Source organism: Bos indicus x Bos taurus, chromosome 5 (genome assembly GCF_003369695.1).
Source record: "Bos indicus x Bos taurus breed Angus x Brahman F1 hybrid chromosome 5, Bos_hybrid_MaternalHap_v2.0, whole genome shotgun sequence".
Classification (NCBI taxonomy): domain Eukaryota; kingdom Metazoa; phylum Chordata; class Mammalia; order Artiodactyla; family Bovidae; genus Bos; species Bos indicus x Bos taurus.
The window spans coordinates 89,747,868-89,773,731 of NC_040080.1; the positions used below are offsets into that span (position 1 = coordinate 89,747,868).

At 50.0% G+C, this 25,864-nt stretch overlaps 1 protein-coding gene across 2 annotated transcripts; it reads left to right on the top strand.

Annotated features, from left to right (window-relative positions):
• Positions 1-13,220: 13,220 nt before the first annotated feature.
• PRPH (peripherin) lies at positions 13,221-19,503 on the top strand. 2 transcript variants are annotated; one of them, XM_027542754.1, is made up of 9 exons: positions 13,221-16,490; positions 16,859-16,919; positions 17,080-17,175; positions 17,529-17,696; positions 17,818-17,943; positions 18,035-18,255; positions 18,370-18,419; positions 18,704-18,783; positions 19,035-19,503. In XM_027542754.1, the coding sequence occupies exons 1-9, from the start codon at positions 15,949-15,951 to the stop codon at positions 19,098-19,100; spliced, it is 1,410 nt and encodes a 469-aa protein (XP_027398555.1). In that variant the 5' UTR covers positions 13,221-15,948; the 3' UTR covers positions 19,101-19,503. The 2 variants fall into 2 exon arrangements, with proteins under 2 accessions (XP_027398555.1, XP_027398556.1); XM_027542755.1 differs by having other exon boundaries at positions 13,224-16,490; positions 19,038-19,498.
• The last annotated feature ends 6,361 nt before the right edge of the window (positions 19,504-25,864 follow it).

The window sequence follows — 25,864 nt, forward strand, 5'->3', positions numbered from 1 at the left end:
AGCTGGAGACTCTGAGAATGGGGTTCAGGGCTTGCCTGTTCTCCTCCTCCTCCCTCAGCCTTCAGGAGAGCCTGGCAGCACCTGCAGAGCCTGAAGCCCTGGGTTCAGTGCACATCCCCATCCCCCACAGCCCCTTGGCCAGGAGCAAGCCCCTCCAATTACCTCCATAAGCCTTACAGGTGAATAATCTGCCAAGATGTGGAAGGGGCTGGAAACCTTTAAGCAGCTGCAACGCCGTGGAGGTGAAAGAAGGTGAAAGAAGAGTTTAGCTGAGAAAAAAAGATTCCAGTAGAACAGAGCTTGGGGAATTGGAAAGGGCAAAGTGCAGGAGCTTGCAGAGGGATCTGACCTTGTAGTGATGATCCCCCCACCCCTGTGCTGGGAGAGGGTGAGTAGAAGTTAGCCTGCAGCAAGAACAAATATACCCCAAGGTCTGTCACTGCTTTGTGGCTGACAATCATCCCATCTGCCCTTGAGCGCAAATGGAAAGCCTGCACTCAGAACTGCCACCAGGGCTGAAGCCACGGGGCTTGATGGGGATAAATGGAGAAAGCCTAAGAGGATGTAGCCCCAAAATTGGCTGGCACCCCAGACTCTGGGCATCCCTGATAGCTCAGTGGGTAAAGAATCTGCCTGCAATGCAGGAGACTGTAGTTCTATCCGTGGGTCAGGAAGATCCCCTGGAGAAGGAAATGGCAACTCTTACAGTATTCTTATGTCAACTACAAATTGGCACAAGAGCATTGCCAACAACTGAACAACTAAGGCATTTGCACGTGCCTCTACACAGATTGAACCCCATGCTGCTATAGCCGCGTCCTTCAACAACCCCTGAAGGAGTTCAGGGAGGAGGGAGGCACTCTGTGCCCCAGGGAATCTGGTGGGACAGGTCTTTAGATAGTTCAATGTTTTTAGGAACAGATTTTATGATCTCAGTCCTTGCATCTCCTCATATCTAGAGAAGCATTAAATCCCTTCATGGTGATATCAGACTCTCATGACTAACAAAAAGCCTTTTTCAAAGGAGTGCTTCATGGTATTGAATTCCCCCTTCACCGAAACCTTATATATTGTCTTTCCCCCACTGCCGGTTTGGAGCAGTCTCTCAGAGCTATCTGAGATGCTGCCTCCCAAGCTGCGTCCTCATTTTGCCCCAAATAAAACTTCACTCACAACTCTCAAGTTGTACATCTTTTTTCAGTTGACACTTGCCTGGAAATTCCCATGGATAGAAGAGCCTGGAGGGGTCACAAGAGCCGGACTTAGTGACTAAATCACTGCCAGACTCTGCGTCTGCGCTCAGTCGCTTCAGGTCTGACTCTCTGCGACCCCATGGACTGCAGTCCGCGAGGCTCCTCTGTCCATGGGACTTTCCAGGCAAGAATACTAGAATGAGTTGCCATGCCCTCCTCCAGGGCATCTTCCCGACCCAGGGATCAAACCCCCGAGCTCTCACCTGACCTGACCAATGGAACAGTCTGCTCCCACCCCATGGAGGTTGCCCACCCTGGGGGCCGGCCCGTGGACACCCTGGCAGAGCTGCGATTCGAGTTCAGGTGAGGAAGAGAGAGTAACTGGGAGAACCAGCGATGCTGGCCAGTCTGCCGGTCGTCCTGTTCGGGAAGCAGCCGGCAGGTGTCTCTACTCCAGTGAAAATCTGTCAAACAGGCCCCTTTCAGGCCAGAGGTGGCCAGGTGGGGTTTAGCTCAGAGAGAATGTGTCTTCAGGCCTCTAGGTGTGTGGAGGCCCCGCCTGGGGTTGTGGGAGGAGGGGGAAGCTCTGTCAGGGTGGGGGGAGCACCTTTCCCTTCTTGGGTGTTTCATGATCTTCACAACACCTGTGAGGACAGGACGTCTAACCTTGGAGAGATTAAGCATGTAACTTAAGGCTACAGAGCAAGGAGCCAAACTGAAATCTGATCCCTGAACTCTGACTCCAAAGCAGTACTCCACTCCGCCCAGTAGCCCCAGGGAGGTCTTCCCAGTTCCCTGGGAGGAGGGACACGGAGGCCAGCCCTCCTGTGGAGCGCTGGGTGGAGCCCTGGTTGGAGAACAGAGATCTCGTCCTGCTGTTGTCAGGAGCCCCATTCCTGGGACCAGGTGACCCAGAGGAGCACATTGACCCAGAGGAGCAAAGTCAGCTGCCCCCCACTATCCAGGCTGTAGCTTCGTGAGTGAGGGGGCCTTTTTCAGGTCTTCTTCTGAAGTCAGTGAATCAGCTCTCAGATCATACAGACACAGAGTTTGTCCTTGGAGGGTAGTTGCTGTCGCCCGGCTGCACTTGTGCTGACAGGATGCCAGCCACCACCCAGACAGGACAGCTCTCACCTGGAGCACTGCCCCCCTGAGCACCGGGGCCAGGGGGGTCAGCTCCTGCCAGCCAAGGCCACACTGTGAGGTTGGCAGGGATGACCCAGGCAGATGGCTCCTGGAGCCCACTGCCAGAGTTCCTGTCTGGGAGGCCCAGGGCAGACGAAGATGAAGGGAAAATACACCTAGTGCGTCAGTGTGGGGAAGGTTCCCATTTTCAGCCCCATGGAGAAAGTCCCCTTGGGCTGATATCTCATTAGCCTGTCACTGCCCCATTCATTCCTCTGAGTTTGTCAGCCCTGAGCAGGTTCTGGAAAATGGTTATTTCCTCCTCTAACGCTCCCTCTGACTGCAGCAGGAGAGAACTGCTCAGCAGCGAGGAGTCTTACAGAACTAGAGCTGTGTCTTTGGTAGCCATAATACGGAAAATGCTTTTGAACACTTGTCTCACCACCAGATGACTTCTTTTTCTCTCTCTGATTAAAATGAGAACAGAATATAAAGCATTCCTAATTACATGAGAATTTTATCTACATTCACAAACTAGTTTAATTCATTGGGAAAGAAAGAAAGAAAGTGAAATCACTCACTTGTATCTGACTCTTTGCAACCCCATGGACTGCAGCCTACCAGGCTCCTCTGTCCATGGGATTCTCCAGGCAAGAATACTGGAGTGGGTTGCCATTTCCTTCTCCAGGGGATCTTCCCAACCCAGGGATTGAACCCAGGTCTCCCACACTGCAGGCAGACGCTTTAACCTCTGAGCCACCAGGGAAGGTGAGTATAAATACATAATCTCTTTGCTGTCACCTTTCCCCTCCTCCCACCCGGGTCAGCTCCACTCTGTTCTTATCAAATATCTCATTTGGCTCAAGGGGGATGTCTAGCTCAACAGTAAGCTGATACTGAAATGCCTTTGACAAAGGTAACCATGTCCAATTGTACCATTATAAAAATTATTGCAGTTTTTAAGTTTAATTCATTTTTTTTCAAACTTTAAATTTTTTATTTTGTATTTGGGTATAGCCCATTAACGATGTTGTGGTATTTTCAGGTGAACAGGGAAGGAGCTCCGCCATATACATACACACATCCAGTCTCTTCTCATTCACTTTTTAATTAATTTTCACTGGAGTATAGTCATTTTACAGTGTTGTGTTAGTTTCTACTGTCCAGCAAAATGAATCAGCCATACATATACATATATCCCCTCCCTTTTGGACTTCCTTCCCACTGAAGTCACATTATGACTTCATAATAAGAAGTTCATAAACAAGAGTTCCCTGAGCTCCACAATATGTTCTCATTAGTTGTCTATTTTATGCATGCATACTAAGTCACTTTGGTCATGCCCAACTCTTTGCAACACTATGGACTGTAGCCCACTCACCAGGCTCCTCTGTCCATGGGATTGTCCAGGCAAGAATACTGGAGTGGGTTACCATGCCCTTCTCCAAGGGATCTTCCCAACCCAGGGATCGAACCCATGTCTCATGTCTCCTGCATTGGCAGGCGGGTTCTTTACCCAGCACCACTGGAAAGCCATCTATTTTATACATAGCATCAATAGTGTATATACGTCAATCTCAATTTCCCAATTCCTCCCACCACCACCACCACTCCCATTCATTGTTTTTAAAGAGCCTGTCTGGTTCAAGTCATTATTCTAGGTTCTACAGGGAATATACTTAGCTTTATTGTTCCTCTCAGTTTTTAGAGATAGATCACAAAGGCACAATCCTAATTTGAGGCAGAACAGACCACATGTCAGAAGAGGCAGGCACATGTGGCAGCCACCATCGCGTGGCAGCCACCATCGCGTGTCTACCCCCAAGCCACTCCTGGCTGGTAGTTTTTATCTGCCAACATAACCTCTGGGCCTCTCCAGCACCAGGGTGACTCCTAGTCTAAGCTGATCGAGGTCATTGAATTCCCTCACCAGGGTCTGGTTAAGCAACAGCAGATGATGCAATAATGCAAATGAGAGGTGAGATAAAGTTGGCTGGATAGGGGGTTGGTGGGAAGATGTTCTTGGAAGAATTTCCTTGCTCTTAAAAAAAGGAACACTGGGAAACAATTTTCTTTTTTTGAAACTTTAACATTATTTTGTGAGCACATAACACTTGAAGTTGCTGCAGTTATCTTGTGATCACGAGGGAACTGACATTGTTGTAGCCACACATTCTGGGAAACAAACTCACTCAGAAGGACAATGCAGATAGTGGAGTGCAGTTTATTACACCGGCAGGCCCAAGGCAGAGTCTCCTCTTAGCCAAGGACCCCGAACAGTTTTTCTGAAAACCTTATATACCCTAAGTGTACATGCCCAAACCCACCTCCCCAAGTTCCCTGAAACTAGTCTGAACAAAGGAAAAGAGATACAATCAAAGTCAACCCGTGATTCATACGCCTTAAGCCTAGGTAGTTAACAGTGGATAATTATCAATAGGCCTGTGGTCATACCCCAATAAGCATAACAGAATTTGTGATTCTATTCAGTTACACAGATATTTAGGGTATCCTTTTAGGCAACAGAGAGTCTAGGTACGAGCCCTGGGGCTCTTCCATCCAGGGGGCCTGATTTTCCAGTTGGTATGTTGTTTCCATAGATACTGGGCATAGAGCTCAAAGTCCACAGTCCGGCCCAAGATGGAGTCCCGCTTTCAAGAGGGAGCCTGTTCTGTCTGTGTCCTCTTTCAACACAAGGATAAAAGCAAACATTCCAAGCCTAACAGAACAGAAAGATGTAAAGACCCTGGGTCCTTGATAAGATGCTGCTGCTGCTGCTAAGTCACTTCAGTCGTGTCCGACTCTGTAAGACCCCATAGACGGCAGCCCACCAGGCTCCGCCGTCCCTGGGATTCTCCAGGCAAGAACACTGGAGTGGGTTGCCATTTCCTGCTCCAATGCATGAAAGTGAAAAAATAAAGTGAAGTCGCTCAGTCGTGTCCGACTCCTAGCGACCCCATGGACTGCAGCCCACCAGGCCCCTCCATACACGGGATTTTCCAGGCAAGAGTACTGGAGTGGGGTGCCATTGCCTTCTCCGTGATAGGATGCAGAGAGCCTCAACTGACAAGTCCTGAAACTTCTCTCCATAGTGCATTTTTCATTATGTGAGATTGTAAACCTTTTATTGTTTGGGGGCATTTGGAGTTGGGTCTTCATTACTTCCTGTCAAAAGTATCAATGTTCTAATATAAAGGCCTTATGCAATAGTTCATGGAAACTTTTAGCAAGATAATAATAAAAATATTAAGACTTTAAAAATTGTGTAATCCCCTTGGGACTTCCCTGGTGTCCAGTGGCTAAGACTCTGTGCTCCCAACGCAGGGGGCCTGGGTTTGATCCCTGGTCAGGGAACTAAATGCCACACGCTGCAACTAAGAGGGTGCATGCCACAACTGAAAAGATCTCGCTTGCCGTAACCAAGACCCGGCGCAGCCAAATAAATAAGTATTAATAAAATAAAATGGTACACTCCCCTTTGCAGTGCAAGCACTGGCCTGGGAGAGTAAAGATTCCATGCTTCCCTTCCTTACTTTGGCTTTTTTTTTTTGCCTGTACTGCCTGGTCAACCAAACTGATCTGCTGCTGCTTTTCAGTCTTTCCAGGAGTTCTGGGTGAACTTAAGCTGTAAGTTGAAAGCACGCAGAGAATATCTGCAGGCCTGAGAAAGCCTCCTTCTCTTTTACATGCAGCAGGGAATGGAGACATAGCCTGGTCTGCGGAGATCTGGGTATCTTCTGATACAGAAGAGCAAGGAGGCCCCTCTGGAAGGAGCATCTCCCTCCAGGAAGCCCAGTCCTAAATCTTCCAGGGCCTGAGGTGCTTTGAACTGCCCTTTGAGACAAGGGGGTGGTAGCAGGGGACTCTTAGCACAAGAACCAGGCCAGACTCTAGGGGCTCCAGGGTGTGAATAGGGGTCACTTGACTGGTTGTTTCCTTGTGTTGGAGGGCCCTTGGGTCCTCTCAGGCTTTGGCCCACTTGGTTTCTTCTGCTCTCCCCTCCTGCTCCCCTCTGTATCCCACCCTCATCTTTCCTCTCCACTTCCATTTCTCCCTCCCCTCCCCCTTCCCCATCTCATTTCCTCCATCACCTCCCTTCCCTCTGCTCAGGCGTCAGCACAATAGTGTGCAGAGAAAAGAATTCGCTGGAGACTGAGACAGCGTCTAACAGCGACGGACTGTCAGCCCTCAACAGCTGGGAGACCCACAGGCTCTGAAAGCTCGGGTCCAGCCAGACTCAGCCGTCAGATGAGTACCTGCGTGGCCTGCAGGCAGAGGGCAGGCAGGGCAGTTTGTAGGGCATCAAGCTCTTTGAACTTGTCTGTTCAGCTGCCACCTGGCCTCTCCCTGCAGGACGTGGGGGACGTGGATGGCAGAGTGTCATGATTGCAGAAAAGAGTCTCCTGGTGGCTGGCCTGAGGGGCAGGAGCCCTGTGCTGGAGCATCTCATGCACATGCATGTGCTCAAGAAATTCTTATCAGACACAGTCTCTTATAAGAGAGCTGCAGAACCAAGTGGAGACCAGGATGAGAAGCCTGGGTTCTATTCTGATAAGCGGTGTGACTAACTCTGCAGCTGCTCCTTCTCGGTCACACTTACTCAGGAGCCAGAGTCACTGCCTTGTACTGAAACAACATCAGACTGACTCTTAGACGACATCAGATGTCATTAGACATCAAAGGACAACAGAACTGACTCTCTAGAAAGAAGGTCGTGGACATCATGGCACTTCACCCCTGAACACTCCTGCAGGCACCTCCTAAGAACTACAATATTCTCTTACACAACCAATTCCTGTCTTCACATCTAAAAACAGTAGTAATTCCATAGCATATAATCTACCCAAATTCCTCCAGTAGCATTTTTCTTCTTCAAATCCAGGATCCAATTTAAGTTTGAATAGTGAGTTTAGTTGTTATATCTCTTAGTTTCTTGTCTAGAACAATCTCCTACTATAGTGAGCTGAATGGTGCCCCTCCCCCTCCAAATAGGATATGTCCACATCCCAGAATCAGTGAATATGACCTTGGGAAAAGGGTCTTTACCAGATCAGCTGGGCTTCCCAGGCAGCTCAGTGGTAAAGAATCCATCTACTTGCCAATGCAGGAGACACAAGAGATGCAAGTCTGATCCCTGGGTCAGGAAGATCCCCTGGAGGAGGAAATGGCAACCCACTCCAGTATTCTTGCCTGGGAAATCCCATGGATAAAGGAGTCTGGTGGGTTACAGTCCATGGGGTCACAGAGTCAGACATGACTGAGTATACACGCATGAACAATGAAACAAGATTAGTTAAGGACCGTGAGATTTGCGACCCCATAGACAGTAGCCTACCAGGCTCCGCCATCCATGGGATTTTCCAGGCAAGAATACTGGAGTAGGCTGCCATTTCCTTCTCCAGGGGATCTTCCCAACGCAGGGATCGAACCTGGGTCTCCTGCATTGCAGACAGCTGCTTTACTGTCCGAGCCACCAGGGAAGCCCATTCGGGGTTACCTAGATCCCCAGATTCAGTGACATGTGTCTTTATAGGAAGGAGTGGAAGGCACAGACACAGAGGAGGAAAGGGCATGTGAAGGCAGAGGCAGAGATCAGATCTCTCAGCTGCAGTCAAGGAACGCCTGGAGCCGCCGGAAGCTGGAAGAGGCAAGGAAGGATTCTCCCCTAGGGCCTTTGGGAGTAAATCTTACCAACATTTTGATTTCCAATCTCCATAACGGTGAGAGAATCAATTTTTATTGTTTAAAATCACCACATTTGTGGTAATTTCTTAGGACATCTCTAGAAAACTCATACACTCACTTTTCTTGGAATCATCTTATAGAATGTCCCAAATCTGAAATTGTCTTCAGATAGACCTTTTAAAGTCATAAACCTGATCAAATCATTTGCCTGCTTAAAACCCTCCAATGTCTTTTCATTGTATTTAAAGCAAGCTAGAGGGGAGAAGGAAATGGAAACCCACTCAGTCCTCTTGCCTGGAGAATCCCTTGGACAGAGGAGCCTGGTGGGGTACAGTCCATTGGGTTGCAGAACCGGACACGACTGAGCAACTGACACACACACACAGAACTGAAGAGATACTTGATGGTGCAAGGGTACACTTTATCTACTCTCCCATCTCCTGCAGGAAGCAGGATGGGGCAGGCAGCCCCTGGGAGGCAGGATGGCTCGACTGCCCCCCAATCCCTTCTGGAAGTCTTGGGGCCTCAGTGCCTGCAACAGCTGGCCTTGAGCAAATAAAAGACTAAGTTGTTTACTGTAAAATAATAATAATAAAGTAAGCTAGAGAGAGAGGGAAATGGCAACCCACTCCAGTATTCTTACCTGGAAAACTCCATGGTCAGAGGAGCCTGGCTGGCTACAGTCCATGGGGTCGAAAAGAAGTCGGACTTGACTGAGTGACTAAACAACAAAAACAACAAATATTGGTCTCTATGCTGCTAAGTCGCTTCAGTCGTGTCCGACTCTGCGCGACCCCATAGACCGCAGCCCACCAGGCTCCCCCATCCCTGGGCTTCTCCAGGCAGGAACACTGGAGTGGGTTGCCATTTCCTTCTCCAATGCATGAAAGTGGAAAGTGAAAGTGAAGTCACTCAGTCGTGTCCGACCCTTAGCAACCCCCATGGACTGCAGCCCACCAGGCTTCTCCGTCCATGGGATTTTCCAGGCAAGAGTACTGGAGTGGGGTGCCATTGCCTTCTCCGATTGGTCTCTATACACATATGTAAAAGAAAAGAAATTTGCACCCTTAACATTAACAAACTACTAAATGTAAAATATTAGATAACCAAAAAAGACCACTCTAAAGCACAGGGAACTCTATATTCTATAATAATCTAAATGGGAAAATAATTTGAAAAGGAATAGATATATGTATATGTATAACTGAATCACTGTACACCTTAAACTAACGCAACATTGTAAATCAACTACACTCCAATATAAAATGAAAATCAAGTAAAAAAAAAAAAAGAAACAAAAAGGGTAAGCTGGAGGGACTTCCCTGGTTAAGAATCTGCCTTCCAATGCATGGGACACAGGTTTTGATCCCTGGTCATGGAATTAAGATCCTACATGCTATGGGGCAACTAATCTCTCACTCCACAACTACTGAGCCCATGCGCTCTAAAACCCAAGCACCAAACTAGAGAAGTCCTGGCCACAATAAAGATACAGTGCAGCCGAAACAGACAAACAAATAAAATAAGCTATAAACTTTTCCCCCTGATTTAAAAAGCCCAAAGTGGTCTGACTCCTCCTCACTCTTCTTTACTCACCTTTGTTTTTCTCCTCCTCCTCACCCATCTCACTCCAGCCTCACCTTTCTGCAGTTCCTCAAACATGCCAAGTTCATCCCAGACTTATCCTTGCCCAAGTGGCAACCCAATACAAGTTTTCATCTTTGAATCCTGGGTCAGGGGAAAACAATTATGAAGGACATTACTGGGATCTTTGTGGGGAGGGCAACTATGAATATGGACCATATATTAGATGATATTGTATCAATGTGAAATTTCTTGGGTGGATTAATAGTATTGTGGGTATGTAGGAAAATGTTCTTATGAGATGCATGCTGAAGTATTTAGGGGTGAAATATAATGTCTGGAACTTACTTTCAAAGGAATTATGGGGAAATATTAACAATTGGTAATTGTTATAACCTGGGAAAAAGGTATTGCGTGCATGCTCATTCATGTCTGACTCTTTGCGATTCCCAGTGGACTGTAGCCTGCCAGGCTCCTCTGTCCTTGGGATTTCCCAGGCAAGAATACCAGAGGGGGTTGCCATTTCCTACTCTAGGGGATCTTCCTGACCCAAAAATCGAACCTGAGTCTCCCACATCTCCTGCATTGGCAGGTGGATTCTTTGCCACTGTGTCACTTTGGAAACCCTTAGCATCCTGTGGCCATAAGCTGCTCTCTTGTTCTCCAGGTGACAGGTAGCTGGTTGGAAGTTCAGGCAGGTGGATGGAGAAGCAGTTTTACCATGTGGGCAGGCCTGGAGATAATAAACAGAGTGGAGGATGGTGGCGGGTGGGGAGTTGAGGACTGACTGCCTCCTTCCCTGGCTTTTGGCTTCTGTGGGTGCAGAAGAGGTTTCTAAAGCCCACGGGAAGAATGAAATCAGGGCTCGGGACCCCTAATACCAGTGCTGCTATTTTAATTTACACACTCTTCAATAACTCTCATCTTTAAAAAGGAGATGATAAATAGTTTTGGAGCATCCTCCAAATTTCAGTGTTTTCTGAGCTTTGAGTGTTAAGCTTAATAAACCTGGATGGTTCAGACTGCAGTCATGTCATTCTAACATCTGGCCAGAAGGTGGCAGCAACACACCTCTTTATTTTCCCGACTCCACAACCATGGGAAAATTTTTTTTCAGGCGCCTCTGGGTTCCCTTCAGTTGAACCAACAGTTGTTTGACTTAGATCCTGTACTAGACACTAGGGACACGAAAGTGAATGAGATTTGATTGCTGCCCTCAAATATTGTATTGTCAGGGAGCAGAAGAGTCAGACATATAAACAGATTACTAGTTTACTATTCGTAGCTGTGTGACCTTGGGAACGATGCTTAACCTCTCCATGCTTCAGTTTCTTCAACTGTAAAATGGGAATAGTGTCAATACTTATGTCATAGCATTATTGTGAGGATTAAAAGTTATAATGTGTAAAATGCTTAGCATAGTGCTTGGCACATAGGAAATGAATTGTGGGCTTGAGAAGACTTGAGAGTCCCTTGGACAACAAGGAGATCAAACCAGTCAATCCCCAAAGAAATCAACCCTGAGTATTCACTGGAAGGACTGATGCTGAAGCTGAAGCTCTAATACTTTGGCCACCTGATATGAAGAGCCGACTCGTTGGAAATTATTCTGGTGCTGGGAAAGATTGAGAGCAGGAGAAGAAGGGATTGGCAGAGGATGAAATAGTTGGATGGGGTCACTGACTCAATGAACATGAGTTTGAGCAGATTCCAGGAGATAGTGAAGGACAGGGAAGCCTGGCATGCTGCAGTCCATGGGGTCACAAAGAGTCAGACACGACTTAGCGACTGAACCACAATAGAGAGAGAAGTGATGAGATGGAAAAGATACCCAGGGTGCTCCCTAACTGGGAGGAGTGGAGCTCCAAAATGGAGATTATGGGGAAAGGATTCCACTTTGGCGGAGCCACTCTGTCAATGGGGATCCTGAAGCTGGACCAGCCTGGGATAGCCCATCTGGAATGGAGCTGGACTCCTTCTGGCTGGGGCTCATCTCGCTCCTGCATGCCCAGAACACAGAACACCCGCAGGCCCTGAACAACGAGGATGTGTCTTCCTGGAGAGGGAGCCATTATCGGCTCACTGTACAACCTCAGACTGGCAATTCTGTCCCTCTGGGCCTCAGTGCCTACCGAAGGGATGGGGTGGGTATCACAGGAACCAAAGGATGGTCTCGGGTTCCACATGTGGGACACTGTGGAGAGTCGGCTGTATAGTCAGCCAATTCAGGGACACTAGGGCTTTGCATCTAGGGATGTAAAGATGAAGAAAGCAGGAAGGCAAGGAGATCTGGGGGAGGACACTGAAATTTCCCAGGATGTGGAATGCAGGTTGAGCCAATCCTAGACCTTGAGGGGCAGGGAGACCCCGGTTGACACTTAGATACAACTAATGAGGGTTGTGTCATTGCTTCTGTATGTCTGTTCCCTCTCTGTCATGTAGGAGGGGGAAAGGCATTCAACAATGCTGAGCACCTACTATGAGCCTCACAACATGTTAATGCTTCATGTGCTGCTGCTAAGTCGCTTCAGTCGTGTCCGACTCTGTGCGACCCCATAGACGGCCTCCTACCAGGCTCCTATGTCCCTGGGATTCTCCAGGCAAGAATACTGGAGTGGGTTGCCATTTCCTTCTCCAATGCATGAAAGTGTAAAGTGAAAGTGAAGTCGCTCAGTCATGTCTGACTCTTAGCGACCCCATGGACTGCAGCCTACCAGGCTCCTCCATCCATGGGATTTGCCAGGCAAGAGTACTGGAGTGGGGTGTCATTGCCTTCTCAGAATTGCTTCATGTACAATACCTCAATTAGATCTCATGACACCTCTGCGAGAAAGGTATCATCATTCCTGTTTTACAGATGAAAAAAAACGGAAGCTCAGAGAGGACATGTAACTTGCCCAGGGTCACACAGCTAGTAAGTGCCCGGTCTGGTGACCTGATCTCTTCTTCCATGACCTTTCCCTCCATTCCACCTTAGCCTTAGCTGCCCACTCCCTTAGAAACACCCTGAGAATCTTATCCATAAACGTCCCAGCTCCAGAATCTCGAATTCACACATCCTCCTCTCTGAAAACAGCATCCTACCCTCTCAGTGTCTCTTTTGACCCTTTTATATTGTGACTGTTCTTTGATCTCACCTGAAAGTCCAGCTGTGGACCTCTTTACTCTCCCAATACCCTGCCTTCTCTTGCCTACATGCCCTTCCTTATCCAGCTTTGAGACCATGGCCAGTCATTTAGCAGCTATCTTGCCAGTAACCTAAATTTCATTGCATACCTGCCTTGCAAACCTCTGAATACATCTAATTGTCTGTTCTGAGTCTTCACCAGAGCAGCCAAGGACAGCAGAAGGAGGAGGGGTATTAATAACACTGGCTAATTCTTATACAGCATGTATTACGTGCCAAGCACTAAGTGCTTCACATACTGGAATCCATTTACTTTTCCAACACTGGGGGGTTAAGGTACCATTATTATCATCCCCACTGATGGATAAAGAAAATGGGGTGAACAGAGGTTAAATCACTCAAGCAAACTCAAAGCATACAGCTAATTAGGTTGAGGAGCCACAACCAAACCCATGCAGCCAGTCTGTCCAGTGTCCGTGTCTTAATCAGTGGGTATTTGCCCAGGGCACTGAGGTTACCCTTTCCTCCTTCCATCAGCCAGGAAGTACTGGGCTCCTGCCACCCTTGTCCCCACGCCACTGCTCTTAGTGGAGACAATCCAAAGGAGGTCCAGATCCTTCCTCACTGTATTTGGGGGCTGAGAATATCCCTCTAGAGATTTGTAATAGTAGTACTGGTAGTAGTAAAATTTAGCTTAAAATTTCAGCCTTTATTATATGCGTCCTAAGTATTTTACATGTATTTATGTAACCCTCCTGACAACACTGAGGTGGAAGCCACAATTATCCCCTTTTGGCTGGAGCTCATGAGAGGACATTACAATAATGAGCCTGTATTTGTACAGCAGAGTGTTGGAATCAGACGGGAAGCGTGGCGGCTGGACTACGGCCCTTGTACTTAGCTGTGACACTTTCCTTTCTTCTGGCCCCAGACCTCCCAGGCCCCACTCTTTCTGAGTGTGGAAGAGTAGTCTTCTCCGAGGTGCCAGCAGGCCTGGTTCCCAAACCCAGGTCAGACCCTGGCCTAACAGCTCCCAGGCCCTGCCAAGGTGGCTCTGCTTCCCTCTACTCTGAGGCTTCTGGATGATGAGCTGGGAGCTGAAGCAGGGGAGGGGATGGGAACCTCACCGGTAACTCCTCAGGCCAGCCCCCAGAGTCTGCCAGCAGTTCCCTACAGAGGTAAAGCCTGAGCTGGTCCTCCCCAGGACTTACCCCTCTGCAAGAAGCACCAGCTCAGACTCCCAGTCCCCTCCGAGGACAGCAGACAGGGGCGGGGTGGGGCCTAGGATGGAGTGCACGGGGCTCCAATGGCAGCTGAGGGTCAGGGCTCAGGGCTGCAGCAGAAAGCACCACAGCTTCCCGTCCCCTCCTCATTCTTATCAGGCCCCCCAGCCTTAGCCCAAGCAGGACCCTCCTCCTCCCCACTTTCAAGACCAGCCCTGGTTTATCCATCCCATCCCCTCTCTCCCATCCTCCCTCTTCCCATTCCCCTGGCAACCAAACCAGACTCATCAAGGAGAAGGACCTGGCAGCTGTGCAGGGAGAGACTAATAGCCCGGAAGGAAGGAGGGGCCTGGGGAGGAGCGGAGGCAGCAGGGATGTGAGCGGGAGGGCGTTGGCCCATCTCGGAGGCCATACAAAGGCAGGAGGCTCCTCTGCCCTGCAGTGCAGAGGAGGTGGCCAGCCAGGCAGCCGCCCTTCTTGTCCAGAGATCCAGCCCGGAGTACCAGACCTGATTCCCCAGACGCCCAGCTCTTGTCCTCTGGGCCAGTCTTACGCAGACCTGTCCTTACTGGAGAGCCCTGGAGTCCCCGGCGGCAGCAGCCCCATAGCTCCTGGCAAGCCCAACAGGCCTCAGCACCCGGCTCCTGCAGACCACCCACGCTGCCTCTGTCCACTCCTGAGCAGCCTGTGCCTGCGTTCTGGAAGCCATTTGACATGGAAAGGCCAGACATCAGCCTCCCCACTAACTGTGCAGTGGGGAAGGGTATGAAGGGACGCGTGGTTGTGTGTGTCTAACGTGTACACATAAATATACAGTGCTATTTTGCTTCTGCATCTGTTTGTGTGCACAGGCGTGCAGCTTGTTCTGGGCCTTTTTCCCCTCATCCCTGAACCGGTGGGGATGGGCACCTTCTCTTTTCTCTTCTCTACCCATCCAGCCCCACCCATTGCTGGGTACCTGCAGCTCCTCAGTACTGGACATGGTCCATCTCGCAGGCTTGGCAGCAGCTGCTGCCCCTCAGCCCCCTCCCCTTCCTACCTCAGGAATGGCCCTGGTTCCCGTAAGGCCGTGACTGAGCAGCGGTTGGTTGGGGGGAGGGAGAAGCCAGTAAAGTCAGACAGCACACACTGGCTCACTGAGCTCAGCCTCCTGTGGGATACAGACGTCTGGAGTGGGACCCAGAGCTGGGGACCCTCCACCTCCTCTGATGTGCCCACCTTGTTAGGGCCTGAGATGGATTTGGGATCTGTGTCTTTAAGGGTGAGACATCAGCAGGCAACCCCCTGGCCAAATGTCCAGGGGAGGGGGAGGGGAAGAAGCCAGTCCATTAGCAGCAGAGCTGGCGCCAGGCAGCAACCCTGCCCAGAGCCCTGGGGATTATGGAGAGACCAGCCCTCCCTTACCCACCTCCGCTGCCTCTGAGCTCCTGTCCCCCAGATCTCCCTGGGTGTGGTGACAGAGGGGTAAGCTGACAGCAGTTGAAAGTGAAGCCTGGCCTTCAGGGGACATGTGGAGTCACAGACTCTGGGGCCTAAGCCAGGCCGATTCTCCATCACCTGGGCCACCTCCTCCCTACTCATGTGAAGCCTGCCCTTTAACCTCCAGTCCTTCTATCTCCCTACCTGGCCAGGTCTTTCAGCCAGGGACCCCCAGTTCAAGTCGGGCCCTCCCATCCTAGGCTCCAGCTCTGGATGCTTGCTAGAAGTCACTGGCCCTCACCCCCCTGCCTGTCTGTGGCCTGTGGTCGCCATTCCTGCTTCCTTCCCCGCCAGCAACAGGGGGAATCAAGTGGGCCAGGCGCCAGCACCAGAGAGGGTGCGGCACTCCCGCTGCTCCGCAGGGGTGGGGCGTCCCCCTCCCCACATAGCCCCACCGTCAGGCCAGTGGGAGGAGCAGCCCAGGCCCCCCCCCTGAACCCGCAGGCCTATAAATCCGCCTCGCAGCGGTCTGCGGCTCCTTCCCCGCGCCCTGACCAGCTCTGCCGGCGGTGACTGCCCATCCTCGGCCGCCATGAGCCACCCGTCGGGCCTCCGGTCCAGCGTCAGTTCCACCTCATACCGCCGCACCTTCGGGCCACCGCCCTCACTGTCCCCGGGGGCCTTCTCCTATTCGTCCAGCTCCCGCTTCTCGAGCAGCCGCCTGCTGGGCTCGGCGTCCCCCGGCTCCTCCGTGCGCCTGGGCAGCTTCCGCGGTCCCCGGGCGGGCACGGGCGCCCTCCTGCGCCTGCCCTCGGAGCGCCTCGACTTCTCTATGGCCGAGGCGCTCAACCAGGAGTTCCTGGCCACGCGCAGCAACGAGAAGCAGGAGCTGCAGGAGCTCAACGACCGCTTCGCCAACTTCATCGAGAAGGTGCGCTTCCTGGAGCAGCAGAACGCGGCCCTGCGCGGGGAGCTGAACCAGGCCCGGGGCCAGGAGCCGGCGCGCGCCGACCAGCTGTGCCAGCAGGAGCTCCGTGAGCTGCGGAGGGAGCTGGAGCTGCTGGGCCGGGAGCGCGACCGGGTGCAGGTGGAGCGCGACGGGCTGGCGGAGGACCTGGCAGCGCTCAAGCAGAGGTCAGAGGGCAGGGCCAGGGCTGGGCGGCGACCGTCGAGGCTGCCGCCGGGAGGGAGGAGCCGCCCCTCGCCTGTCCAGCTGTGCGTGTGCAGGCAGCACCCTCGCCGGCGGGCACTCCCCTATCACCACCACTTTGCTGAGTCTCAGGGGAGGTGAGGGAGGGGGAGTTACTGTGTCTCCCCTGTGTACAAAGGGGCCCCACCCCACCTTCCAGCAGTTTACAGAGAAAACGGGGCAAGTCCATCAGGCTGCCTGAAGACCCCTCCCTAGAGGCTGCAGTAGCAGCTCTGACCCAGATCCTGGGGGTCGCGGTCTGCAGGCTGGGCGGTGACCCCGGAGCTCAGTTTCTGCACACTCTTCTCACCAGGTTGGAGGAAGAGACTCGCAAGAGGGAGGATGCGGAGCACAATCTCGTGCTTTTCCGTAAGGTGAGCTCGGTCTTCCCATCCCCACCCCTACCCACCACCTGCATATCCAGGGTGGCATCTGTGGGCAAAGGGAGGTGACCAGAAGCCCCCAGAGACAGACAGGGAGGGCCAGGCTCTCCCTCGACCTAAGCAACCCCTCCCTGCTCTCGAACCCCTGTAGGACGTGGACGACGCCACCCTGTCCCGCCTGGAGCTAGAGCGCAAGATTGAATCTCTGATGGATGAGATTGAGTTCCTCAAGAAGCTGCACGAGGAGGTGGGTGGACCCAGGTGTTAGGTGCGACTTCAGAGGTTGAGGGTGGTCTCTGGAGCTGGGGGAGCGTTGGAAGAGAAACGAGATCCCTGAGTAGACGTGGGCCCTCCCTCCACCCCCTCTACAGGTGGTTAGACTCACACCCCTGCGCCACCTGGTGGCAAGCAGCGGAGATGCACGCCTGAAACCTCGCCGATGACAGTACCCGCGGGGCTCGGGCTGTGCAGGCCTAAGCGCGCTGCGCTCCCTGGCGCCCCCTTCTGTTCATTCAAGTGTTTCTTCTCTTTTCTGCGCTCCAACTGTGTGGCCCGCGTGGAATCTGCGCGGTGAACTCGGCATCTTGCCCTGGGCGACAGGAGCTGAGAGACCTGCAGCTGAGCGTGGAGAGCCAGCAAGTGCAGCACGTCGAGGTGGAGGCGACCGTGAAGCCCGAGCTGACAGCGGCGCTGAGGGACATCCGAGCCCAGTACGAGAGCATCGCGGCGAAGAATCTGCAGGAGGCAGAAGAGTGGTACAAATCCAAGGTGCGGGGGTACGGTGGGGGGGCGCGGGGGTGGGAGGGTTTGGGAGGGCCTGGAAGGGTGGGGCGCTGGGGGGAAGGGCCCATCTGGCCCGCTCACGCCCGAGTTGCCACCCTCGCCGCAGTACGCGGACCTGTCCGACGCCGCCAACCGGAACCACGAGGCCCTGCGCCAGGCCAAGCAGGAGATGAATGAGTCCCGACGCCAGATCCAGAGCCTGACGTGCGAGGTGGACGGGCTTCGCGGCACGGTGAGGACCAGGCTGCGCGCCCCGGCCCCGGGGGTGGAGGACGAAGGCTGGGCTCCCCCTATTGACCCCCCCTCTTCACCCACCTCCCCAGAACGAGGCGCTGCTCAGACAGCTGCGGGAGCTGGAGGAGCAGTTTGCCCTGGAGGCCGGCGGGTACCAGGCGGGCGCCGCGCGGCTTGAGGAGGAGCTACGGCAGCTCAAAGAGGAGATGGCGCGACACCTGCGAGAGTACCAGGAGCTTCTTAACGTCAAGATGGCCCTGGACATCGAGATCGCCACCTACCGGAAGCTGCTGGAGGGCGAGGAGAGCCGGTGAGGGGAGGGTGGGGCGTGGTCGGGATGGGTGGGGGTGGAGGAGAGGCGGGTGGAAGGCCAAGGTCCCCCCCAACCCCACGCCGAGTAGCTGACTACAGGTTTTGTCCCCAGGATTTCCGTGCCAGTCCATTCCTTTGCATCCTTGAGTATAAAGACGACTGGTGAGTCTTCCGCGTTTGAGTTCCAACCTGTCTATCCCCTTGTCCATTTCTACCCTGACTGGACTCTTGCTATGGCTCTGCTCAGGGATTGATTCTTGCCTGAGTCCTAGTCTGTCCTCGCCCCTGATCCTCAGGCCCTACCCCTCCCCACTCCTCTCCTCCCAAAGAGATATTCAGTTCAGTTCAGTCGCTCAGTCGTGTTCAACTGTTTGCACCCCAAAAAGATATAGGGGCTTGGATATCCCAAGACTCCTCCCCTCAACCTCTCATCCTGCCCTTTTCAGTACCTGAGGTGGAACCTCCCCAGGAAACCCACAGCCGGAAGATGGTTCTGATCAGGACCATTGAGACCCGGGATGGGGAGGTGAGATGGGCCACTTGAGCCCAGAACCCCATCACTTCCCCTAGTATTTCTGAGCCCCAGCCTGGTGTAAGTAATCTTCGGGTGTTTGTGGGTGAGTGATTCTTGGGGTGAGAGTGAGACAGGGAGATGGAGGTGGATGTTCAGACGGGAGCCTCAACTGGTTGAGAGGGAGGGGGTACACCTTGCCACAAAGGAGCTAGAGGGAGGGTGGTGCTGAGTGGGTTGTGCCCTTCACATGCCTCACCCCCCAGCAGGTGGTGACAGAGTCTCAGAAGGAGCAGCACAGTGAGCTGGACAAGTCTCCTCAGAGCTACTGAACTGATCAGAGCTCCCTGCCCTGCCCCAGGCCTCTAAGGCCAAATCCTAACACCAGTCCGAAATTAGTCTCCTCCCTTCTGCATGTGTCCAGGGGATGGCGCCAGTCACCCCTTACCTGGCCGGTGGCCAAGCCCTACCCAGCACTGTAGCTGGGCCTCTCCCTGCCTGTCCATGCCCACATAGGCATGATCCATATGTTCCCCACTCTAGTCCTGCTAAGAGTCTCTATGGTCCCCATTTCTTTCCTGGTAAAAGTCTGTATGTTCCCCCATTTCTCATTCTGGTAAGAAGCTGACCAACCCCAGGACGAGTCTATTCCTGCCACAGCCCCAAGGTTAGTGAGTGGGTCAGGGTCTGAGTTTCACTTTTAAATCAAATAAAACTGTTATCAAGGGAACCCTCTTCAGTGGTGCTTATTTTGTAATGTATAAATATACGGAATCACTGTGTTATATACCTGAATGTAATATAATACTATAAGTTAGTTATATTTAGGTTTTTTTAAATCATGGAATTGTAAAGAGAGAGAGAACTCCCCAGTGCACTTGTGTTTGTGGTATGGGAGCGTCCATGCAAAGGAGGCTCAGCACTATTTTCCCCTTGCCTCAAGTCATTTCTTCTCTGACTCTCACTATCTCGCATCTATGACTCCTGTCTACCCTCCTGATTTTCCTCCTACCTCTCTGTCCATTCCTTCTCAAGCTCCATTCCCCATCTGCAACCCTGAATGACCAAAGCAGAGCCCGTCACCTTGCTCTCCACTGTCTGCAGTCATGTTCTTCCTTACGGATTCTCCATCATAGGTGAAGATACCACCAGGACTTCCATTGCTCAAATTACAGCTCACCTCATTTTATGCCCTTTCTTTTCTTCACATGCTCCAATTCTGTTAATTCTGCTTCATAGCTGTTTCAAGCTTGTCTGGCTCTCCCCGTGCCCACTGCCACCCCACTGGTCCAGGCCACTCTCAGCTCTTGCCTGGGTTACATTTTCTGCCTCAGTAGCCCTTTCCCCTGGTATGGCCCTGCCACCCACACGAACCTGTTCACTGCACTTAAGCAAGCAGATCAGATTCTGCTGCCATCACTCCTCCCCATGCTTGGAAGTATCTGTTTCCATACTGTCCTCCACTCCATTCCAACCTACCCTTGTCTTGAAGTCAAAATCACTTCTGAATTTAGAATGATTTTCCTCACTCAATTATAGTGCGAGGTACAGAGAGTAAGCCAGAACTCACAGTCTGGGTGGGGGACATAGGCAAATAAGCACACAATTCAACCCTGTGATAAGTGATGTGACTGGGATAAGGAGATAGTGTCGGGGGAACATGAAGAAGAGCACATAATCCAGTCTTGGGGTAGGGATGGCTTCCTAAAGGAGGCACCATCACAATGAGCATGGGAGAAGTAGGAGTTATTCAGGTGAAGCAGGAAGAGGAGGGGGACTTTCTAGGCAGATACATAAGCCATAAGATGAGAGAGAGGGAGTTTGCAAAGTAAAAGTAGTTTTATGTTGCTGAAATGAAGGCTAGAAAGGAAGGAATGGTGTTGGGGTTGGAAGGACAATGAGGGCCAAGTCATTGAGGACCTTATATGACATATTAAGGCACTCAGAATTTATTCTAAGGAAAAAGGAAAGAAAAGGATTTAATGGGTGAAGTATTCAGACCTGTATTTTAGAAAGATCACTCTGGCTGTGGGGTGCAGAAAGAGTTAGAAGGAGATGGAAGACCAGCTCAGATGCTGTTGCAGTGAAACATGCAAGAGATGATTTTGGGCAAAGAGGTGGATAGATTTGAGACCCGTCACCCTAAGGGGTGATTTTCAGTGTAGAGAAAAGGAAATAGCAAAGGTGATCCAAGGTTTTAAAGGGAACAAGCAGACAGATGGTGGGACCTTTCATAGAAACAGGAAAGATTGGTGTAGGGCAATGAGGAGGCCCTAGACAGCAAAAGTAGTTTCGACTCATTCAGGGTGAGATGCTATGAAACCGCCAAGGGGAAGGGCTGGCGGGCAGTTGAGTCCACAGGTTTGAAGTTCAAGGGTGATGGAATATTTTGAGATACTGAATCTATCAGGATGCTCTCGGCTACAAGTGACAATAACCTCATTCTTTAAGAAAAAGAAATTAAACATGTATCTCATGTGACCAGAAGCCAGAGGTAGGTGGGCTCTGAGGTTGGTTCAGTAGCTTACTACAGTTAAGTCCCCTACGTATGAACTTTCAAAGATGTGAACGGGCCAGCTGTTGTACTGTACTCTGTACTTTTCCAGGTACTGTACTGTAAGATCTAATGTTTTCTTTATTTGTGTTTTCATGTATTATTTGTGTGAAAAATATTAGAAACCTGTTATACTACAGTACACTACAGCTGATTGTTTTAGTTGGGTGCCTAGGCTAACTTTGTTGGATTTACGAACAAATCAGACTTGGGAATGCACTCTCTGAATGGGACTCCTTGGTATGTATGTAGGGGACTTACTATAAAGTCAAGGACCCAGGCTCTGTCCATGGTTCTGCTCAGCCTTCCTCCTTGGAGGGCACTTTCATCCTTGGGATGGTTCTCTTCATGGTCCAAAGCAGAGTGCCAGCAGCTACTGGGTGATGCTTCTGTTTTCACATCCAGTGAAGGAAAAAGAAAACCTTCCTCCCAGGTATGAGATTTAAGTCCTTTCCTTCAGGCTGTCTGGCAAGGATCATGGGTATGTCTGTTCCTAGAGCAGTAACATTCACCAGGGAAAGCCACTTACTGACTTGGGCTAATCGTCTAATATGGAATGGATGCTGGGGATTAACCACAATATCTACTGCAAGTATTGCAACTTCCCACCACCGTCACCCTTCACACACATTCCATATACCCCTTGCCTTCTCTCCTTTTCATTCAGTGGTATTTATAACATCAGAGGAGAAATATCACTGCAGAAAAGCAGACAAAAACTTTAGAGTTTCAAATGTTTAGGTTTTCAAGTGAGCAAAAATTCCAATTTGGAAACATTCACATCAAAGTCTGTGGCCTGGGTTTGTACTGGATAGAAGGAAGGGTTTGTGCTGAGGAGAAGGGCCTCTCAGGTGTTCCATATGAGAGAAAAATGAAACCACTCAAGAACAGTGTATTGGGACTTCCCTGGTGGTCCAGTGGTTAAGAATCCTCCTGCCTATGCAGGGGACCTGGGTTCTATCCCCGGTCCGGGAAAATCCCATGTGCTGTGGGGCAACATGCCCTAGAACCTGTGCTCAGCAACAAGAGAAGATACCACAGTGAGAAACCCAGGCACTGCAAGGAAGAGTAGCCCCCTCTTGTTGCAATTAGAGAAAGCCTGTGCAAAGCAACAAAGACCCAGCACAGCTGAAAATAAAATCTTAAAGAAAAGAATGGTGTATTAAGTGAGAAAAGAGAAGGGCCTTGGGAAGATGCATAGAGGAGCAGAGAAAGTGACTCTTAAGTACTAACTGGCAGAAATGGTAGAAGGCCTTAGGAAGCCAGAGCAAGAGAGAACTTTCACGAGGGAATGGCTAGTCATGTGGGAGGATGCTGGGGACACAGGTTAGCTAATAGCTGGGAAATTCGGGCTTTATCATCAAGGAAGATGTTAGACCTCCAGAGGGCAGCTTCAGGCCAGGGTACCATCAGAGACAAAACATTGTCAACTGAAGAGTGAATGAGAGCTGAGGAAGTGAAGAGCAGACCACTCTCTCCCTAGATGTTTGACTGCTAAAAGATGAGAAACAGCTGGAGCCAAGAAAGATCTGTGTTTGAGAAGTGAAATTTTGAAGAAAGGAGAAACTACACCAATAATTCTCAAACTGCAGGTCATGAAATATTATAATAAATATTTTTAGGTCAAGTCAAACATTTTAATAAAGAGAATAGAAAATTTTAGGGTATTGTGAACGTTTTATTTTCAATGTATTTATATATGTATGTTCTAGATTTTCATGCAAAATACATTTTTTATCTTGGATTTTGGGTGAAAAACTGAAAAAGACAAGATTTGAATGTGTTTCAGTGGTGGGGAGAATTAGAAAGAATCAATTTTTCACAGGTGGATCCAGCCACATATTGAAATGGTACAACCTCAGACTTGGCTGTGACTGAAGAATTTGAGGAAAACTCAAAATCCAATTCTAATCAAGGGATCTGATGTTAACCTCAAGAAGACAGGGCTGGGATTTGATTGTAATTAAGAAAGATCATACAGCATTGATTTTATTGTACTCTGCTTGTTGGAGAAGGGAGGTGGTTTTCATGTCAGCTTGTAAGAAGGTCACCTCAAAAGTGAGGATGCAGCCACAGTTACTCAGCAGTTCCTAGAGGGAACTGGTTGTGGCAGGTGTCCTGGAGCCCAGGTAGGTGCCCGTGGTGGTGGTGGAATAATTCCTCAGGGGCCACCTGCTGGGGGTAGGAAAGGGGGCTCAGTTATCTGATTTGGGAAGAATAGAGACTAACTCAAAATCTCAAGTAAAGGGGAGCTCATTGTGATGTTACACATGGGAATAAGGGGGACAAGAATTGCAGCTGCCTGGGGTGGAGTGGGAGTTGCTTCACGGGACCCGAGAAACGTGTGAGACATGCGCTCTGCAGCCCCATCGGGCCTCACTGAGCATGACAGGTGACCGGAAGCCACCTTGGCGGCAGGAGCACAAGGCTCCCTGACCCGCGGTCCTACTGCTTCTGTTGCTGTTGTCACAAGGAGCCGCACCCTCTGCCCTGGCTCTTGCAGACTCAGTCTCTTCTTACTCAGGGCTTCAATTGTCCTACAGCTTCCATGGCCTGACAGCAATGGTGCGCTGACTTCCAGAGCTTTCTCTGGTTCTGTTCTTACCTCCTATCACAGAAGATGTTCACTTCACCAGCCTCGATAGGTTCATTGACGCTCTCCTTGTCCTCTACAAGACACACTGAGAGATACCCAAAAGCCGACGGGCTTCCCTCCTCCTGTGCACTTCTGTTCCCACGGGTAACAAATGTTCAATGCAAAGCAAATGTCAGTTGTATTTGTTCCTAAATCTTTGACAATTATACTTGTCATAGAATCTCAGAGTTTAAGCAGATTTATTTATTTTGTTAAAAAAATTTTTTGGTGTGGAATTTTAAAAAGTTGTTGAGCTTCCCAGATGGCTCAGTGGTAAAAGAATCTGCCTGCCAATACAGGAGAGGTTGGTTTGATCCCTGGGTGGGGAAAGATCCCCTGGTGGAGGAAATGGAAACCCACCCCAGTATTCTTGTTTGGAAAATCCGATAGACAGAGGAGCCTAATGGGCTACAGACAGTCCATGGGATTGCAAAGAGTTGGACAGACTGAGCAACTGAACACACACACATTTTAGAAGTCTTTATTGAATTTGTTACAATTTTGTTTCTGTTTTATGTTTTTTTGGCCGAGAGACATGTAGAATCTTAGCTCCCTGACCGGGTATTGAACCTGCACGCACTATAGTGGAAGGTGAAGTCTTAGCCACTGGATCACTAGGGAAGTCCCCAAACAAATATTTTTTAAGCTAATGAAAGAGTGTGAACAGAGCAATTTTTACTTACCAGATGGTACAGTGGCTAAGAATCTGCATTTAAATCTTGTGTCTTCTTACCAGTTCACCTTGGGGAAGATATCTGTTTGCCTCCATTTCCTCATCTGTAAAATGGAGACAACAATCATTTCCTAGGTTTGTCATGAACATTAAACAAGATGATTTGTGCAGAACTGAGTGACCTTGGCCACAGTGTAGGCAGGAGAATGAGGGGACGTGGTTCAGAATATGGCCTCCTGAAACTGCTCGCCCCAGGAGGGACCCGTCATAAATTATAAACCAGGGACCACAGTTCTAGTGATCCTTCAACAGTGTAAATGTCAAACATTTGTTTTTGTTTTCTGTTTCAAGGGGACAGCTTGAGCATGTGTTGCACACTTTTTCATACTGGATTAATTCTTATTACTACTGTAACAAATTACCACAAACTTAGTGACTCAAAACAATAAATTCAGTATCTCACAGTGCTGTAGGTCAGAAGTCTAAAATGGGACGGATCTGTGTTCCTGATAGAAGCTCTAGAGAAGCCTTTTCCAGCTTATAAAGATTGACTGTCCTGTGGCTGTCTTCCATCTTCAAAGCTAGGACTCACACCTCAGTTAGCATATCTTCTCTGATCCTGATCTTCTTATAAAGATCCTTGTTATTACATTGATGTACCCAGACAATCTAGAACCACTCCCCCATCTCAAAATCTTTAACTTGCATCATCAAAGTTCCTTTTGCCATGCCAATATTAAGGTTGGTGCAAAAGTAGTTGCGGTTTCGCATTGTTGCACTTTGCTGTTTGACATTGGAATACATTCTTAAATAAATGCAGTTACATACAGAATTTTAATGTGCATTTCTTGCTTTATGTTTTTTGCCAGTGACACTACTTGTTGTTTATTTTATATTTATTTTAGACTATAGAAATGACGTTGGACAAAAAGCAAATTGGAGCAATTTTTTAATTCGAGTTCAAAATGGATCTTAAAGCAGCAGAGACAATTCGCAACATCAACAATGCATTTAGTCCAGGAATTGCTAATGAACGTACAATGCAGTGGTGGTTCAAGAAGTTCTGCAAAGGAGATGAGAGCCTTGAAGATGAGGAATGCAGTGGCCGGCCATAGGAAGTTGACAACAATCAGTTGAGAGAGGATCATTGAAACTGATTGCTTGGCATTTGAAGCAAATTGAAAAGGTAAAAAAGCTCAATAAGTGGGTGCCTGACCACAATTCAAAAAAAAAA